The sequence below is a fragment of the Pavona decussata genome, unplaced genomic scaffold, assembly GCF_977016875.1.
Source record: "Pavona decussata unplaced genomic scaffold, jaPavDecu1.1 SCAFFOLD_58, whole genome shotgun sequence".
Lineage (NCBI taxonomy): Eukaryota > Metazoa > Cnidaria > Anthozoa > Scleractinia > Agariciidae > Pavona > Pavona decussata.
The window spans coordinates 2,203,082-2,222,804 of NW_028145480.1; the positions used below are offsets into that span (position 1 = coordinate 2,203,082).

At 39.2% G+C, this 19,723-nt stretch overlaps 2 protein-coding genes across 2 annotated transcripts; one reads left to right on the top strand and one right to left on the bottom strand.

Moving 5' to 3' along the window:
• Nucleotides 1-149: 149 nt before the first annotated feature.
• LOC146479613 (uncharacterized) lies at nucleotides 150-4,407 on the top strand. Its single transcript, XM_085110488.1, has one exon. The coding sequence runs from the start codon at nucleotides 2,935-2,937 to the stop codon at nucleotides 4,186-4,188; it is 1,254 nt and encodes a 417-aa protein (XP_084966614.1). The 5' UTR covers nucleotides 150-2,934; the 3' UTR covers nucleotides 4,189-4,407.
• Nucleotides 4,408-5,680: 1,273 nt separating this feature from the next.
• LOC146479614 (nucleoredoxin-like) lies at nucleotides 5,681-18,526 on the bottom strand. Its single transcript, XM_085110489.1, has 6 exons — nucleotides 18,140-18,526; nucleotides 13,806-14,060; nucleotides 13,032-13,236; nucleotides 11,103-11,191; nucleotides 10,159-10,249; nucleotides 5,681-9,513 (listed from the first exon to the last, which is right to left on the bottom strand). Exons 1-6 carry the CDS (start codon nucleotides 18,434-18,436, stop codon nucleotides 9,215-9,217), a joined length of 1,236 nt encoding a protein of 411 aa, XP_084966615.1. The 5' UTR covers nucleotides 18,437-18,526; the 3' UTR covers nucleotides 5,681-9,214.
• Nucleotides 18,527-19,723: the final 1,197 nt, after the last annotated feature.

A 19,723-nucleotide genomic window follows, 5' to 3' on the forward strand; every position in this document is an offset into this window, starting at 1 on the left:
CAGTTCACTAAATAGTTATTTAGAATAAAACATAGTTCCATTGAATAGGTTGTATTCAGGTGGTTGGCTGGCTTGTCAAGGCCCACTGGTGTCCCTGTGTTTATGAATGGTGGGCCCCCAGGGATCTCAACTTTTCATTCAAAGCTTATTTGCCCCAGTGTTAAATTCGACTTGTAGCGGGCTACTTAATGCTTTCAGTTAAATAGCTGCAAATTGGAAAACGCGTGATTATTTTTCGAAAAGCTGTTGAAATGTCAAACTTTTATGAGATTGGAACATAAGCTGTCTCGGGCAAAGTCAGTATCACGCTGACGCATAATAAGATTGGACACTTATAAGCCCCCCCTACCCTCCCCCCCCCCCCCCCCCCGTTATAGGTCCATCTACCTGTAAACCAAAAAATCCATCCGATAAAAAGCCCCCCTCTAGTTTCGTTCGTGTTGTTAGTTTTGATTTTGTTCCAAATATTGACGATTTAAGGATTAATCAAAGACCAGCAAATGAAAAACGTATTTCCGGATCAACACTGCTGTAGCTCGTTTCGAGACGGGTTTTTTTATATTCCGGTTTTAAACCCCCTCGGATATAGACCCCTCCGTTTATAAGCCCATCTAAAACTCCTTACGATGTTTAAAATTGTGTCCTATAAATGGCAGTTCACGCGGTAAGCCCCGGGGCTTATTTTCGGAATTTTACGATATTATACTGTCCAACCTTAGCATATGCCCGGAAACGAGGCTCACCGAGCATCACATTTGCGGAACCACTTACATATGGTAAGGTAACCATCGCACATAATAGAACAATTTCCGCTGGTATAATTGAAATGTACACCGAGTTTTGGTCCTGAAACAGTTCTTTGTGCGAGTGTTTACTGTATCCTGATGTAGTTATGGCGTAGGTTGAAAATTCCTGAATCCACCCGGTGACAAAGCTTGTCAACGATATCAACAGCAGATCAGACAAACAATTTAATGAAGCGACAATGTGGCTATCAAGAGACGGGCACTCACAAAAACTGATCAATCACTGATCAGAGTTTCTATGGCTAAACTGACCATGAAAGTCACAGACTGATGGTACACCAACTACTGGTAGTGGACTCTAGGTTTCGAAGAGTCGTTATTAACAAAAGCATCCCCCTTCGGGACTACTCTTAACCGAACGGTGACAATATAATAGACAGACTAATGTATTCTTAAATCTTAAATTGGACTCGATCTGTCTTGTCCAAGATCCACCTGGGGGCAATAAGGGGTGCGTTTTTTGGGAGAATCCAAAACCGGATTTGTGATCTCAGATCATTCGGATCACTACGCATCAAAGGAACCGACCAATCCACTCTGGGCAAGGATTCGTCGGTTCCTTTGCTGCACCATGATCCGAATGATCTGAGATCACAAATCTGTTTTTGGATTCTCCCAAAAAAACGCATCCCTAGATGAATCAAGGTCAACTGTGAGCAAATTATCAGATTGAACACTGAGCATGCACAAAGGCACGTTTTACAAGTGTCTGGAATTATTACTCAAGATTGGTGCCAATCAGAATTAAAACGAGTGTTTTACTTTCGTTCTCATGGGTTATTTCGGTTGTTTTAAGGCAACAAATTCGTGAAACTCATATCTTCGAGGAATAGATGACTACCTCGGAGTGTTCGCTTATGACTACCGTGCATAATCATACCATTTTGGTTTCAGACTATAAAATGCTTGACCCTGATTTCGCAGCTGTTACGACCTATACTGATAACTTGTCGATCCAATTTCTTGGTACACTTGGTGATAATGATTGAAGTTACGTTAATTGACATGCAAACGACGAAGGCGCCAAAGAGACGCATCCGCGTTCCTGTGTTACGCAGCCCTTCAGTCTTGAGTTTGTCCCATAGCGATGGCTTCAGAGGATACTGCACAGTTCCTGCTCCAAAAAGTGTCGTGTCCCCAATGTGAAGGCATCTTAAAAAATCCGAAGCGTTTGTCATGCTTGCACAGTGCTTGCTCAAGTTGTTTGGAGGCGCTTTGGCGAAGGAGTGGCAGCTGTGATTTCATCGTATGTCCGAAGTGTAAAAAAGAAACGAGGCTTGAAAAAGGCAATGTTAATGACTTCCCAGACAGCCCTTACATTACGAGTTTGCGTGAAGTGCGTCGTATCACGAAAAGTAAAACCTCGCTCATGAAATGTTTGTGTGAAAAAGAACCGGCTTCCTTCCAGGGAACCCACCGTTTCTGCCCCGAATGTCATAGGTTTTTGTGTGATACTTGTTTACCTCGACATAATGACGAACACAAGGAGCACTGTGGGTCAGTCGTGGACTTTCAGGTTGGCACTGATAATGAGTTTGGGGACATTTTGAAGCCACCTTCCTATTGCTCTGAGGAACATGACGAAAAGGAAAAATTGAAGTTGTTTTGCCCTTCTTGTAACGTTGCCATTTGTATGGTTTGCAGTCAAACCCCGCCGCATGTCAATCACCTGGAAAAGTCGGAACTTAACAAGACTGCAACTTATTTTAAACTTCAAATGGAAGCTCAGTCTTATCGAAAAACAGTTGCAAGACGCTAAGAAAAAGATGAACGAAGTGGCCCAACTTGGTCAAGAGTGTGATGAAGTTGGACGACAAGCTGAAGAAGTAGCAAGTCAAGTTCGTGACTTCTTCTAATGTATCAGCGAACGCCTTGAAGCGGAAAGGAAAAGGTGTTAGCCGAAGTGAAAGATGTAGCTACAAAGTCTCTCGAGTCGTTGAAGAGGAGAAAAAGATTGATTCAGAATCAAGGTGAGGTGATCAGGCTCGCAATGGAAACCACTTCAACACTTTTGAAACACAGCACAAGTAGTGATGTAATGTCTTTGAATAGCACGTTGTAGAAGGTTGCAACGGAGATTACGAAAGAAGAAGAAGATAACTATGTCGCCAAACGAAAACCACTGCATATGAGTTTTGTGAAAACTCAAGAACTTTCCGAAATTCTCGATTCCGAAGGAATTGGTTCTCTACAAATCCAAAGTGAAACTTGTGCAGAAAAATCCACCGTTGATGGTGAAGGAATCCGTGAGGCGACTGCGGGAATAGAAGCACAACTCAAGTTGACAACGAGAAACGCTTCTGGTGATAGTTACTATCTCAAGACTGACCGAATAACAGTAGAGGGCGAAAACGAAAAAGGTGCCGCAGACTGTGTGACTGGAGTGCGAATCCAAGATAATGAAGATGGTAGCTACAACGTGAGCTATTTTGCCAAAGAGAGTGGGCTCCTAAGCGTCTTCGTGAAAGTAAATAGCGAGAACGTCTGCGGCAGCCCTTTTGCTGTTAGTGTCAAAACCAGAGAGTTCAAACCCGTGATGTCTTTTGGAGAGATTATTGATACTACTAATACGAAAGTGGACACAAGGCGTTGGGGATTGGCGGTGAGTGATAACAATGTAATTGCAGTAGCTCAGAGCCAAACAAGAACGGTTCAGCTCTTCAATCTCAGTAGCACTACTGACTCTGTCACTAGTCGGTTGACGTTTGCTGTTAAGTCATCTGACTTGCTCGCTGGGGTAGTTTTCGACAGAAAGGGGAAGCTGTTCGTAGCAGATACGAATAATGGCGTAGTTCACAGACTCATTGGTAGTGATTATGAAGGCAAGTTTGGAGAGAACGGAGACCTTGACAACCCAAATTCAGCAATGTCTCCCCAAGGCTTATCAATAGACCAAGAAGGTAATATTATTATTGCCGACTCTGATAACCAAGAAATTAAAATCTTCTCCCCCGAAGGTGAATTTCTAAAGAAATTCGGTGGAAAGAAAGAAGAAGAAGGCTCTCTGAAATTCCCTCTTCATTGCGTTCAATCTGGTAGCTACCTTGCAGTTTCAGACATGGCTAGCCACGCCGTCAAAGTTTTCAATCGCGAAGGAGCTTTCCTTTACTCATTAGGAGCGAAGGGTAACGGTGAAGGTCAGTTTAATGCTCCCCGATGTCTAGCAGTGGACAAGCTGGGCCATTTGCTTGTCTGTGATACTGGAAATAACAGAGTACAGCTCTTTGAATTGAATGATTCGGACGCGGAGTTCAAGGGAAGTTTTGGAAAGGGGGCAAGCAGTGAAAGCGAGATTGAAGACCCATTTTCCATTGGAGTTCTGAACGATGGCCGCTTTGTTGTTAACGATACTGGCAAAAAACACATTCAGGTCATCGAATAGTACAAGCAAAGACCACAGATTGTGTTTATTAGTAACGCTTCCGCATGACAGGGATAGCACAAATGGCAAAGGAATGTATGGCATCTTTTTTCTCCTTTTTTAACCAGAGAACATACTTCACACATCAATGCACTTAAGTGCGGGCTCAAAGTACGTGAGGCTTTTACGAATTTCAGAGCTTTTTCCTATGGCGTCCCAGCCCGTGATAATCATCGAAAAGGTTCAACTCTTACTTAACAATAGATTTTCTCAAGGACCAATGGAAATATCAAAAAAGCCTCACACTTTGTTAGCTTATTTTCTTATGATTGACACAGTCTAGTCAGTTGTTTGGACTTCGGAGGGCGAGGAATGCAAAGGCTTGTAATTCACTTTGGCATACACAAATGTTAACAGTTTTGCTTTTGTAGGCTTCCGCGCTCCTACATAAACAGCAAACGGATTATAAAATGTATCATTTCCGATTCTTCATTTTACAAGCTTTGCAGCGCGCTTAGAAAAGATTTCCCGGATTACTCCCTCGAGCGCTAATTAAAATTCGGTATTCTGATTGGCTAAAATCCGTTTTTACCTGAAAATTCGACGATGCTATCCTAAACGTTTGCCTGCAGAAACGAATGACACCGGGAAGTTTCCAACCTCAAAAGTATAACTTTTAGGTGATACTGTCACGCTAGATCACAGTACTTTAGAGATTCTGTCACACTAGGTGACGCTTTTAAGGCGATACTATATGTATCACAATGCATGACACTTTTTGGGTGATACTGTCACACTAGGTGACAATTTTTTAGGTGGCCCTAGATTGCGCTATTTCATCTGACTCTGTAATGCTGTTTTAGACAACTCTGTCAGGCAAGGCCACACTACTTTAGGATTCTGTCATAGTAGGTAACGCTCTTTTAGGTGATACTATCACACTGACGCTATATTAGATGATACTGTCACGCTAGGAATTCCTGGTTTATTAAATCAAGTTGTTTTAGACGATTTTGTCACGTTAGGTTATGCCACTTTAGATGATTTTGTTACACCAACTGACGCCATATTAGGTGATACTGCGGTCACGCTAATTTGGAATTCCTAATTGATAATGTGAAGCTGTTTTAGACAACTCTGTCACGCTAGGTAACGCTACTTTAGATGATTTTGTCACAGTAGGTAACGGTCTTTCAGGTGATACTCTCACACTAACTGGCGCTATATTAGGCGATACTGTCACGCTAATTTGGCTGATTTAGGAGTTCCTGGTACATAACATGAAGCTGTTTTAGACGACTGTCACGTTAGGCCGCGCTACTTTAAACGATTCTGTCACACACGGTGACGCTTTTTTCAGGAGATATTGTCACGTTAGCTGACATCTTTTATTTTCTGTTTTGAGTGATTCTGTCACGCCAGCCCACGCTACTTTAACTGTTTTTGTCAAATGGTATACGATTGTGTTTCTAATAAGGCAAAAACAAAACAAAAATAACTAAATCTCAAGTAATTCAGTTGCTTAACACAATTTTAATGCTAAACTTACATTATGTTAACAAAGCTGTACTGACAGCATAAAATAGGACTACACAGAAAAGAGTTACCTACATAGACAGTATTTTAAAGTTTCTTATAATAAGTTATTATACTGTGCGAAGCTGCTTATGCATGAGGTGTTGAAACCGGAATGACATTCTTACAAAGAACTTTTAAAAAGTTTCTAACACATTTTATAATACTTAGTGGTTGGTCCTGCACTTCATTTTGGGGGACAGGGTGGTGATGACGGGATTCTCTGGACACTATTTCCTCTGGAGGGAGGGGGAAAGGTCATCAACACCCCTCCCCATGGGACCACATTTTACCCCTGTTATTTTAGTCCTCATTTATGCAAACTCTATCACAAAGTTTCTTCTTGGACCAATGGGTAACTTACATGAAGTCATATTAATGGGGAAGTTGAAGTTAAGCCATTTTCAAAAACCTTTTTGGGGGCCAAGAAAAAGGGATCATATTAAAATAATTCAGCTGTAACTGATTCCCAAATACACGAAGTGTGTGTTTAGTTGGACTTAAAAGGGACTACGTCAGCTATTTTTAATAACACATCGAGAAGAAGTATAGGCCAGTTTTGTTACGTCCACGCACTATACTAGTGCGTGGACGTGTGGAAACACTTTTTTGCTATGAAAGGCGAGGATGCAAATGGTTGCAATTTGAAACAATTCACCATTGCATAATGCAGTCAATCTACATCACACGTGACCAGTTTTGAATAATGCCAGCGAGATTTCACAGTTCCTGTAGAAATGTCTCTTGAAGCTATGGATTTTTCTTTACATATTTACAGAATTACTAATAAGTATTTCAAAAACAACAATTGTTTCCCAAGTATTTTCATTTTTTTTTTTAAGTTTTCCAGAGGAATCTTCAAGATTCCATTCAAATGCCAGACATTACAAAGAGGAATTTGAATGTTCGTTCCATCCTCAGAAATACTGGTCATGGGTAAGTGTGCATGACGTAGACGACTGCAAGACTTGCTCTTTTTTCAAAATTCACTAGAAACCCTCCTCCTGGTGTTATAAGAACGTTTTGCTGACGAGGATGGGTACATATATACAATTATTACCTTTCTGCCCTCATTAGCTGCTTGACTGTGTAATTTGTTAATCTAGTCCACAGTATATTTAGTTCAATGTATATTGTACTTGTTTAGCTAGCCGTTGACCAGCCATTGCCAGATTAGTGTGCTAATGGCAATTATCACAATTAAAGATTAAAGAATTTTGGAATAATTTTGATGAAACAACAGCAAAATTCTTGTGACATGTGATAGTCCCTTCAATCAGGAATTTACTGACACTAGAATATTAAATGTCTCCTGAATTTTGTGTCTTTGCAAAAGTCACTTTTGAGCTCAAATGCAGTTGAACCCACTTAACAAAGCATCACTACTATTACTATGTTAGTATAAATCTACTAGCGTTCTTATCACAAATGCTGTTCTCTTATTGGCTGCGCTACTCACTATCTATTCTGTTTTAGTATAAATCTACTACTGTTCTATCACGAAAGACATTTTCTGATTGGCTACGTTACTATCCATTCTGTGATAGATAATGGGTAGCAGTTTTCAACAAAATGGCGGCCGCTTCATTGCCTTTTCGAAGTGTCTGCGATCAGGAAATAGATAATTTACTTGTTTAGATTTGAACGACAAGTAGATTTATACTAAAACAATTAGATTATTCGCTCGAAATTTCTATGCATGACAGTTGATTCAGGCTGCGCTGTCATCAATTATCACTCGATAGAAATTTTAAGCTTAAAATCTAATTCTCAATTAGCACCAATTTAAAAATTCCTACATTTTTACTGCTGAGACAACTGTGCAGCCAATAAATTATACTATTTTAGCACTCACTAAAGTCACTGTCTAAACAGACATTCACTTAGAACACTTAGCACTCACCATTGGCAAGATTGACAGCCCCACTGGTCAGTTCACCAATGAAATTACAGTGGAACTTCTCCTTACGGACACCTCTCTATTACCGACAGTTCCCTTGGTCCCTGAGAGACCAAAATCCATATAAAGGCTAATTCCCTAAAACAGACACCTCTATAATCCGGATACTTATTCCCGTCTCCTTTGTGTCCGTAATAAAGAGGTTCGACTGTATTCATCATCATTTTGAAACAACTGTTTTTGCCAGCTACATTCTTAACCGCACCCTCCAACAACATGCAAACTCTGAACTCCAAATCTCTATTTACAGTTTTCTTTTTAATTGCTGTTAATCATATTTACACCGACCAATGCCTGACTGTAAAATACAGAAGCAGACAAGGTGGGTTCAAATCCATCAATCACAGCATATGATCATGACCTTTCAACCCATTGAGCCACGTGTCTGTCTTCAAAAGTTTCCGCTGCAATGATTGACAGCAGTAAAAATCCTAATGGTTGGTAGAGTCTTGAACCTGAGAGTTTGCATGTTATTCAAAAGCACAGTAAACTTAAACATTATATTTGCTAAGTTCTGTATTTCATTCAGTTGTCATCTTGGTTATTCCTCTTGTTAATAAGAACAATATTGTTCTTATTACTAGTCAACAGCGGTTTCGAATAATATTGAGTGTCAGAAAACCAAAACCAAAGTTATTACTCTGGCCAATCACAACAGATGTAAACAACGCAATCAACCAATCAGAACTCAAGAGAAAAATATCTAAATGCATGGTGCCAAGTGCGGGAAAATGCGTGAGAGTAAGTCATATTGGATTTAGTTTTGTTTCCCATTGGTAGGCAAGTGTCGTGAGTTTACTAACCAATCACGGAGAATAGAAAAGCAATACAAAGCAAAATTTATAATGTGGATTACTTTTGAAACTCAACTGAAAACTACTTGTACTATCATTCTGTTTTAAAAACACTTCTTGTAACTTGAGTTATTAGTTATGGTGATTAGTCCAACCTTTAACTTACGTAACTAATACTTCAGTGCAGGTTACTGTATATAGGCAATGGGTTTTTATGCGTTATTACCCTCCTGAAATAGAGTTCATTAATTTTCCTTGTTACTGACTGGTTACACGATTCTGCTCTGACAAATGCTAAATGCCTTAAACTGGTCCTTGTACACAAGCTGGCAATAAACTATTTTTATGTCCAATGTAACTACATAGTTCCAGAAAATATACATACCTCCCCCACAGAAGGGATTTTATCTAACACCCCCCCCCCCTCCCACCCTTGCCCAACCCCCGTGGAAATTCCAATTTGGCATCATATTTTCCTTTAATTTTTTGGTCTTTGAGGATCCCCTAGTTGTGAAGGAATATGGATATTTTCTTGAGCTATGCAATGTGTATAGGCTGCATACCTGTTTTAACTTTCAAGTTAACTGTAAAATTCCAAGAAAAATTACCAGTACCTGGTGAATTATGGATATTGAAGCTGTCAATGTCTAGTGCAAACAAAAACCTGCAGTTGTAAAATTCTGTGCACAGTGAAATTAAATTGTCAATTGTTTCATTTCTACCCCCGTAGTTTCTTTCCTTGCAGTTTACCAGCAGAAAAATCTATCACAAATTTCTCGACGCTCTCCCTGGTCAACACGTCATCATCAGAAAGGTACACCATCTGAGATGGAATATCAAGGATAACCAGTACGTTGTCTTGGTCACCAGCAATTTGAGTAAACTCGCACAAGCTGTCAGAGGTGTCATCACCCAAGGTGTAGAAGAAAATCACAGGTGGTTCACCCTTTGCTATAAAGTGTTCGGCGACGGGCAGGATGATTTCTTTAGCGCTGTTAATTGTGGCTTCCTCACCATCTTAAATAACAAAGGAGTAAAAAACATTAAGTATGGAGACATGATAGGTAAATTGCATTCACAGCGTCGTCATTCATCAAGAAAAAAAATATTCCCTAGCTTTTCCTGACAATCACAAACCAGTTTTCACTGACCATCCAAGATAATACTCCGGCAAAAAAGCCTTCGAAGACCCAGCAGAAATCAATTCCTTTGAAAATATTTTTTGAAATGACATTTACTTGTGCCAACAAGGAAATTCTTTTGCAAACCTTGTGGCAAGATAAAAAATGAAATTCTCTGATTTTTTCCCCAGCCTTGAAAAAAAAAAAATTTTTTTCCATGACTTTTGGGGTCTGCAAAGGAAGACTCAAACCCTGGAGCTGCCCAGAACCTGTGATCACCTTGATCACATCTCCCTCCCTTTCCCACCTTTTAAAGTTGTTTAGAAACTTGCCCTTTCTAACATTCAACAGGGGAAAAGCAGGTTGGTGAGGGGGTGGGGTTGTCGAACAAAACTGTGACACTGGCAGTACACCCCTATTCAAAATCAGTTTGATTGGCAGCTACGGTACCTACAATGGATCTCACTAAATACACTTGTGTGTGATGCAATGTTTAGCTTTTGACATGTATGTGCAAGTGCACTTTTCAAATTTCTCTAACCTGTAAAATATAGTAGGCAAGCCTCTTCATTGACAGTATTAACTGTCAGTTCATTGAGAACATTCAAAGGCTTGAGTTTCCAAGGGAATTCCTGCCAAGTAACACAAAAGTAAAATAATCATTATTATTACCTAGAAATTGATCGCAATAATAAATAACAATAAATAAAATACATTTCTAAAGTGCTGCTAACTTTACTATATATTACAATATAACTATTAATAATAATAAAATAATATTATTATTATTATACAACATGACAGTTAAAAAGTTAAAATAAAATAGTCATTAAAGATAGTTAAATTTTGTAGACTACATGTAAGTCTTAAGATAACTTTTAAGATGTAACTTCATAAGACCATCAACATTGGATAGCTGGTCCAGCATGGAAAAAAAGCCCTATCTCCAGGGACCATTAAAAGTCAATGACTGTCTGATCATCAATCCAGGCCATCTTCCTGAATTTATGTAAGGGAAATATTGATCATAAACATCCTCCTCTCCGTACAAAAAAAGGAAAGAAAACAAAAGCAAAAAAATAAATAAATAAAGCGGTCAAGTTTTTTTGTGTGTGGCATTAGCCCAATACATTGCCAGGAATGCTGCCTATTTTTCTTCATACTAACAACAACAATTACAATAGTAATAATAATAATAATAATGATAATAATAATAATAATAATAATAATAATAATAATAATAATAATAATAATAATAATAGTAAAAACAGCAATAATATTTAACACTTATAATGGTAACAAAAAGGATGGAAAGAAGAATGTTTCTTCTTGTTCGGAAAGCCAAGGTAAACCCAGAATAATATTTATTTATTGTGAGTATGTAACAATAATTAAGTGCAGATACATGTAATTTCAAACAATTGCATTGATTTCCAGTCAATACTACAGCTACGACTGCCTGTAGGTCAGCATGTTGAGACCTACCTTTCCCTCAGCGTCAAATGTAATGTACCCACGACCATTCATACTGATCACCTCTTGATTTTCATCCAGCAGGATCAAGGTGGGAATGCCTAGTGAGAACGAAAATAATGTACATGTAGTTTGACTTTAACCCTTTAAGCCCTAACAGTGATCAGCATCAATTTTCTCCTTGTAATATCAATACTTATTCAACCCTGAGGTCATGAGAATTAAGGATATGATCATCCAAAGTCAATTTTCTTGACATTTTGACAACTTCTCTCCGGTACTTTTATAAGAAAAGTATGGGAACAAGATAGAAGAATTTGTTCTTTGATATTAGGGGATAAAGGGTTAAGCCCCAATATTAGCACACATGTTCTTGCTACTGCTCTCCACACGTTTCTTGTGCTACCAGTAAGGGGAATTAATTTAGGTGATCATTTCTTTATTTTCATGATCTCCAGGGGTTTCATAAAAGGGACACAGTCACCTTTGTGACCGCGCTGACCTGGACGCTAGTTTTTTGTCAATTTTGAAAAGCGTCCACCTCAACCCAAAAATCAAAAGTACGCGTCGGCATCTAGAAATCCGCTTCAATCTTCCCAGTGTTTTATTGGATTTTCAATCTTTTACTGGAAACCTGTTTCTGAGTATGCTTTTGCTCATCCTATGATATTATTTTATCATATTTGGTTAAAAACAGTATGGATCGCGTCTCCAACGGAACATGAAAAGAAGAGGTGGGAAACGTAAAAGGCGCCGGGCGGAAGAAATCCCCTGCGTTGACTAAAATAACGAGAGAAATCAATCAAAAACATTGGAGAACAAATCACCATTATATATATTTGGAAGATTACATTTTCTCAACCTGGCGAAAGGTTCGTGCGGTGGGAATCTTCGTAAACGATTCGAACTACGCGTCATGGCTGCTTGGTTTGGAGCTCAGACGAAGACAAGCTTCGGTACACAGTCGATTATCTCCTCGACAAGGAAAACCTCCAGTAGAACCTTGTTTTCTAAGGGTCGAGCAAGCGTTCTTGCAGCGACATGGGCTTGGTTCCTAAGTTTAGATAACGGAGAAGTTGTAGAAACGAAATATAAAAGCAAAACTGATATATGATTGAAAGCAGAAATAAAGCTTACCGGTAGTTTCGCTACAAAGTCGTTTCGCTACACTGCAGCTCAGTCGATTCGCTACGTTTTAAAGTTGACATATTCTGTAATATTTGAACTCAATTTGCTTCTCAGGCAAACACTGTGAAACGTAGAAACAGCTAAGATAATTTTTCACACGACCGGATACCGAAATAAACGATTAAATGATTCTTCGACTTCAGACGTATTCGTTGACATTTGACTTTCCCTGGACAAGTCCATCAGTAAATTCTCCATGGCATCAAGAAAATGAGTGTTTTAAAATGACATTAGATCTATAATCACTATAATAATTTTGACTGGCAAATACTTGGACTCGACAAGGTTTGTTTACATTTTTCAAAGGATGCGCTTCTCAGCGCGAGACTTGTGATGAAGTGTGATATGCAAATCAGCTAAGAAATGGTATCTAATGCGCATGTGCACCAGGTGACTGTGTCCCTTTAACAGTGAGGCACCGGGTTACTTGACTGGCTGTGAGCATGACTTCACCCAGCTGCTTTTAACACCTCAACCAGCTTTCTCAACAAACGACTACATTGTACATCCACACTAATGCGGAACTGTTCCAACCTCTTGCCTAGACTGTGTAACATTGCTCATTCCACTGTCATACTGACAACATGGTAATTCCCAATATGCTTCGAGGCTAAAATGTTAAGACTGATCACACTTTACTTCTTAACAAACACACAAGCTGATTGGCTAAGCCCTCACACCAGTCGCTTACAGCAAATTATTACTACCTGTACTGTAATTATACTTAACAATTAGATTATGAGCTCGAAATACCTTGGACTGAAAACCGCGTGGACAACTTTTTCCCACTTTCATCACCAAATGGCACAGAAAGCCACGGCATATCCTTGAAGTACTCATTAAAGCCCTCCTCTCCACGGTCTGAACTCACGAAAATGATCTCAAAGGGCTTACCATCTTTACGAATATTTTTGTAGGTCTCTGCCAACTTTGGCGTAAAACCTCTACATGGTGGGCACTGTAAAATAATAGAAACAGAGATTATTCATTGAGCGAGGTACTAGAAATAATAATATTTGTTTCTTCCGTAGAAAGACATGCATCCTTCTACAGAACTTTGTTTTGATCAGACATATTGCAAAATAGGCTGCTGGGGCATCTTATGCAGGACACAATCCACAGGAATTTTGCAACACATGGGGCATTACACAATGCCTGGCAGTTTCTTAAACCTGATAGATTCCCTGCACGCACCTGCTAAAGGGAAAGTATCACAGGAATTTGGTGTTATATCAAATACTCCAAAATGTTTAATTATCAACAGAAACCACAAAGTATTGCTCAAATTTGATGTAAATTATCACCCCAGTGTACTAAGACTATCAATGAGTGTCTCTGACCACAGATGGACTAGGTTAGAACGGACTGCAACTTGAAAAACGTTAGGCTAACTGTTTTCAAGTTTTCACATTTTCGTTTCCAAAATACACCAGAGCAGGTCATGAATTGTTCCTTTCAAGAATTCAATTGATTTCTTTTTCTTGGTGTTCTAGCAGAGTACATGTTTTTATCATTACATGTACATACCCAGTGAGCGGAGAAGTAAAGGCCTAAAATCTTGCCACTCAGTTCATCAAAAGGCGTCTCCTCTTGTTTGTTGTTGATCAACTTAACATCCTTCAGTATTTCACTGACTTCAAGAGGTTTCCATGGGAAGTTTGCGCCTTCTGGATCATCTAGCATCATTCCACGACCCTCCTTTGTGATCTCTTTGCCTTCTTTTCCATCTAAAAGTACCAACGTTGGAATTCCAGACACCTTGTACTTCTGAGAAAGATGCTCCTGTTGAAGTAGAATTTCACATCTTAAAGGGGAAGTATCACGCAAATTTGCTGTCATTTCAAAACCCAAAAATGTTTGTCTGTCAGCGGAAACAAAGAAATCGAAATTGTCAAGTTTGTTATAAATTATCACCCCAGTGCAATAAAACTGTTGATTAGTGCCTCTGGCCAGAGACAGAGTAGGCCGGTATGGATTGAAACTTGAAAAATGTTAGGCTAATGTTTTTCAAGTTCTCGCATTTTTGTTTCCAAAATACGATAGATCACGACTTGTTCCTTTCAAGAATTGAGTTGATTTCTTTCCTCTCGTCATTCTAGAATTATTTGGCAGCTGATTGAAGGTCTTATTTCATCACTTTTAACAAAAGATACCGACACCCCATGATACTTCCCCTTTAAGGTGGCTGGCACTGGTTTCCAGCCCTTACACTTTGATGGATCAATACTACTACTCTTGATCAGTTGATACTGCTATAATTTAATGGAATCAAATCAATGCCAAAACATTGGAAAACAAGTTGTGGTCATTTTCTCGACATAACAGGTTACCATTGCCACAGTATAACCTGTTAAAAACAACCCTAATTTTAACTTTAAGAGGTTATAACTGAAAAACAAGCTGGTGACCCCCATTCTTTTATTATAGAACTGTAACCAACATGTTTAGATACAACTTCTTGCAAAGTTTAAAAATAATCTAAGGAATGGTTTCAGAGCCACCTTAAAGTTTTGAAAATTACAGTATGTCCAGAAAATGGCCATAACATGTTTAGGCATTTGCTTGAAACCATTATTGTTGTATCAACTAATAGAGTGATTAGTAGTGACCTGTCAAAGGGCCTGCTACCTTAAAAAAAATGCTTGTATAAAAGCTAGGAGCCTTTTCTTGCATGTATGTGTATGCAAGATTTACAAACCATCGTACGTCAGTAACGCTACCTTTTTTAGTGCACATACATTCTGCACATCTCGGATAGTCTGAGAAACTCTGGTTTCTTAGGAGGGTGCGTCCTTATAAAAAAAAATTATTTTTGCATGGTTTATGACTATGAGGGAAGAGCAGAGCTAAGCAAGGGCTCTTGGAATCTTAAATGTGGGCTAACAACATCAACATTGATGAGTTTCAAAAGGAAATAGTCTAATTTTATTAGTATTCTATTTCATCTTTGATAATTTACCAAATGAATATTGTTTTTCTGGAAAAATGCTTTTTCCAAGAATTTGCTGAAGGTCTTTAGTTGACTGGCAAAAGTAGTTGCCAAAAAAAAATATCATCAAAAAACACAGCAGGAGAGTGGTACACCAACGGACCACTGAGGGAGCAACTTCTCGCCGGAACAGCGAGAATCGAAATGCACCAATCACAGCCGACCATCGTGATACAAATGGTGCCACGTAACCAGCCGACCTCATCGCCTGATGAAGACTAGCAGTAAGCAGTTGAAACGTTGCGATTTACATCTCAAAGTGACTACATCGTGAGACAAACTATAATACACTTATTGCTAAAAAAAATGTTATTCAATTTTTTAAGGAAGAGGGCTGTCAAAAACCAAAAAGGACTTTCTCCATCAAATTTCTATGAATTAGAAATATCAGATGACCAAAATTAATTTTGGGCATTTTTCAAAGAGCTAGCTCATTTTTCCATGCTGTGACATACCACGATGACTCACAGGGCAAAGAGGAGTCAGATTTGATGTAAATTCTGGCTAAATTCACTAGGAAATTGCATCGTAAATGGAGTTTGTTGATTTTTAAAAACACAACAAAGTGATCAAAACAAAGCGTCATGGGATCTTACGGTGCGTCTGTTAAAAGATTATCCCCAAGACACAAGTGGCATGCATCAATGACTGTAGGCACATCGCCATAGCATACGGTGAGCTTTCTGTTTCCGTCACCAGTATGCTCCAGTCCACATCGAATGAGTCACGTAATAGTCAGTTTCATCCCTTGTTTCTTTTTTCTCTTGTCACTTTGTGCCTCTTTCAAAAGGCTTCGCTTTTCTGACATCGAAGGGCGACGATCATTTCCCCACAGGCAACCAATGCTGGTTTGTGCAATCTTTCAACAGAAACTTTGTTTGATCACATTCATGTATCAACAAAATCAATTTGCTGCACAATTTTGCACTGAATTTAGCCAGAATTCACATCAAATTTGACTCCTCAGCGCCCTGTTGATGACTCTGATATAGCAGTGGGTAGGCAGGCTTGAAATTTTACGGGCAAAGGTGAACTGTTTTAGCTTGGCTAGGACAACAGCCAGAATAACTTGGCCACCTACCCTCTGTATGAACAGGGCCCAACTGGAACAACTTAGGTCTCAACATATTACGTGGGTTCATAATATCGGAGTTAGTAGACCTTAAGTGTGACCAGAGCTCAAGTATACTTGAGAGATCATGCATGTTTACTTACTGTGATAAGCGTTCATATTAGCATTCAAAGTATGCTTTCAAAGTAATTAATCGGGTTGTCAATCAAGTTACATGGCGAATCCTCGACAATTATTTGTTGCTGTTCGTCGAACTGTGCCCTTTTCAGTTCGAACAGCCGATAAAAAGAGGTGCTGCTCGAAGGAAATGGCCAGAATTGTCTATCAAATTAACGTCGGTTGCGCTTGCTTGGGAGAAGGTACCCTTGCAAAGCATTGGTTTAAGGTATCACTGTCAAACAAGACATGTGTATGTTAATTGTGTCCGTGGCCTGAAGAACATTTGAACAAAACAAAAACAAAGCATAGAGACTTACATAAGGTCTCTGTCTAAAATGTTGTCGTCCATTCCTCGGTAAGAAGATCTACACGGATTTGTTTTTAGTCGTTGTCCACCGAAGTAGAAGCAAATTTGCAAGTTCACTTGTTAGTGTGCTCTGAATTTCCTGCCGTACAACGTGTTTGATTGACGTCCGTTTCCGGAATGTGTTTTGATAGTGCATAAGTAAGCTCGTAAGGATGGATATACTAGACTAGAGAGTGTACTTCGGCTCCTTTGAAGGAAATGCGTTACCATGGCCACAAAGTAGGCTACTTGAGCTGAAATTAAACCCGTTCACATCTGAAGTAGGGTGCAAGTTTACTTCAGGTCTTCTTGCTACGCTAGTATGAACCCACCTATTTTCTCAATTAACGATTTCTGGCATAGCTTAATAAAATTAATGCAAACCATTGTGATTAACTGAGGGCCAAAAGGCCAAAGTAAGAAATTTTCTCGAGAAATCTCGGAAATCTGAACAATACAAAATGTTAACGTTGGGCAAGACTTTCAAAGCTTATATTAACTGGGTTACCGATATATTTTTTAACCTGAACAAAGTTCAACTCAAATACCAAAACCACCCATTAACAAGCAATTAACTTATCGCTGCAGGCCGAAAATGATATGCAACCCACAAAGTATCCGATTTCAAATCCTCTCGATGGACAAAATAATCTAAATGGACAAAATGGCGCACTGCGGAATATCGCTGCGCGGGTCATTAAATTCGCAAAACGTGCATGTAAAATTGAAAATATATATTTATATATTTGTTGGTGTTGTGCTTGAGAGTACTTGGCCGTTACTATCATCGTAACAAGCTGACTCATCTTTGTTTTCACCTGAGAGAACAAATAAATTTGCTTTTCCCTGTAACTGGAGAGAGACAATATTTTCACAACAAACAGCTGCACCATTTCACACGGAATTAATACAACCGCATTGCGCTTGCGGGAAAACTGAGCGCTGTTCATTTTATATTTTTAAACTCAGCTAATCGAGTAAAGCAGTGGAACAAGTCACGTAGTAACAAATGAAAATGTATTCTGAGATATTACGTACAGAGATAGGCAGGGCGTTCATCCTGCAAATTTCAATTTCCAAGCAACGAATAGTTTGTTTGTGTATATAAATACAGCGGAAGTGTCTAGATTAGGAAATATTTTTCTCCCTTTTCAACAAATTAGCTTTTTTCATCGCATCGAACACTTTGAGATTCCAAAAATCCAAACGGATTTAATGAGGTGGATGTTATCTTGGAACGGTCGACAAACAAACTTGGCTCAATTTGATCTAATTTGCACGCATGCAAAACTTACCTTTCGTGAACGATCAGGGAATGGCAGGGCTAGCCATGGCATTTCAGCGTAGTATTGCTTGAAATCTCCCTCATTCCGATCGGAGCTCACAAAAACTATTTCGAATTTTTTCTCCTCGTGGTGCTTCTTGTAGAACTCAGCCAATTTTGGCGTGAAGCCGCGGCAAGGTGGACACCAGTGAGCTGAAAAGTACAAGCCAACGGTTTTTCCCTCGCCACCAATATTCGATGACTTCACTTCTCCACTCTCTCGCAACAATGTGTCACCAAGAAGTTTTTGAAAGAAAGGTTCGTCCATGATGAAGTGCTGAATTCCCACCTAAAGCTGTGAAATCTTGCAAGTTATAAACCAACAATGACTCAGTTGCGTTGATCCGACCAGCTGAATTGGCCTCATGGGTAATTTGTCTATTTTTTTCTGACGTCACATATGAAAGAGAGACAAAAGCTCAAAACAATTTTAAAATGTCATTAATGGTTGGAAGATCAAAATAAATATTGTTTAATCATTTCCGCGTACAGAGAATGTATTCTAAGATATTACGTTTAAAAAAAAAAATCGGTAGCGGGGCTTTTCTGATTCGTATATGAATTTCAATTTCTAAGACAACGAATAGTTTATGACAATAGAAACATTTCGAGGAACACTAAACGCTATACGGATTAATTTGGCAATTAAATATATCTCGTCCTTGATTAAAATTATTTTCTTGTTTTTTTATATTCCTTTAAAAACCAGTTTCGATTAATCAGTATTTTGCACGGTATTTTATATCCCCGTCAACTTCCAAAAAGATATTTTCATCTCTCAAACCGGGAGTTCTAAGTTCCAATGTTGGAATTCTGATCTCTCAAATGGGGTTTCCATTTTCGAAAATGGGATCATTTCGATTTCTCAGACGGGGTTCTGATGCCCAAAATGGCAATTTTGATATCTCAAAACGGGGTTTTGGTTTCCAAAATTAGGTGATTGACGTCTCAGCCCATAGTTTTTAGTCTCGCGAGGGGGCGCGCGCCTAAAATATATGTGTCTCGTGAGACCCCAGATTGGAGAGCTTGCTTGCAGGCTATTCCTAGAAAGAAAATGGCGGCCCGTGAAAGAGAGGCCTAGGCCATATATCGAGGTTTACCTTCCGTATAAATTTGTAGCCGGCACAACAAGCGCCAGCAGCGCTGCACGTAAGGCGGGAGGGAAAGAAATGAATAAACGCCGTACGCGTATCGTCACCGCTGGATTAGTCTTACAGTCACTCCCGTTTATACAATGCCGCAGGTAGCCCCTTAAGACCTCAAATTGACTTTTTTTTGGAAATTGCATGTTCTCTGTCTTTCGCGAATTTACGCCGTTTGGAACTGCTGCTTCAGCCTCGCTTATAATCCAAGGCCAGGTCACTAATCACACAACTGTAAGGACGGTGCCTACTATTGTTACGGCGCATACGTTCTGCGCATCGCGACATACTCGGGTTTCCTATGGGTGCTGCATACTAATACAGGAATATTTTTGCACGGTTTAAAACTTTACGGAGAAGGCATAACTTAACAAATGCTTTTGGTATCTCAAAAGAAAATTGGGGGTAACCAT

Coding starts and splice junctions, on each gene's coding strand:
- LOC146479613 (XM_085110488.1), top strand. CDS start 2,935: ATGAGTTTTGTGAAAACTCAAGAACTTTCCGAAATTCTCGATTCCGAA.
- LOC146479614 (XM_085110489.1), bottom strand. CDS start 18,436: ATGGACGAACCTTTCTTTCAAAAACTTCTTGGTGACACATTGTTGCGA. Junction 10,250..11,102: donor CATTTGACGCTGAGGGAAAG/GTAGGTCTCAAC, acceptor GTTACTTGGCAG/GAATTCCCTTGGAAACTCAA. Junction 9,514..10,158: donor TTGCCTACTATATTTTACAG/GTTAGAGAAATT, acceptor TTGTTATTTAAG/ATGGTGAGGAAGCCACAATT.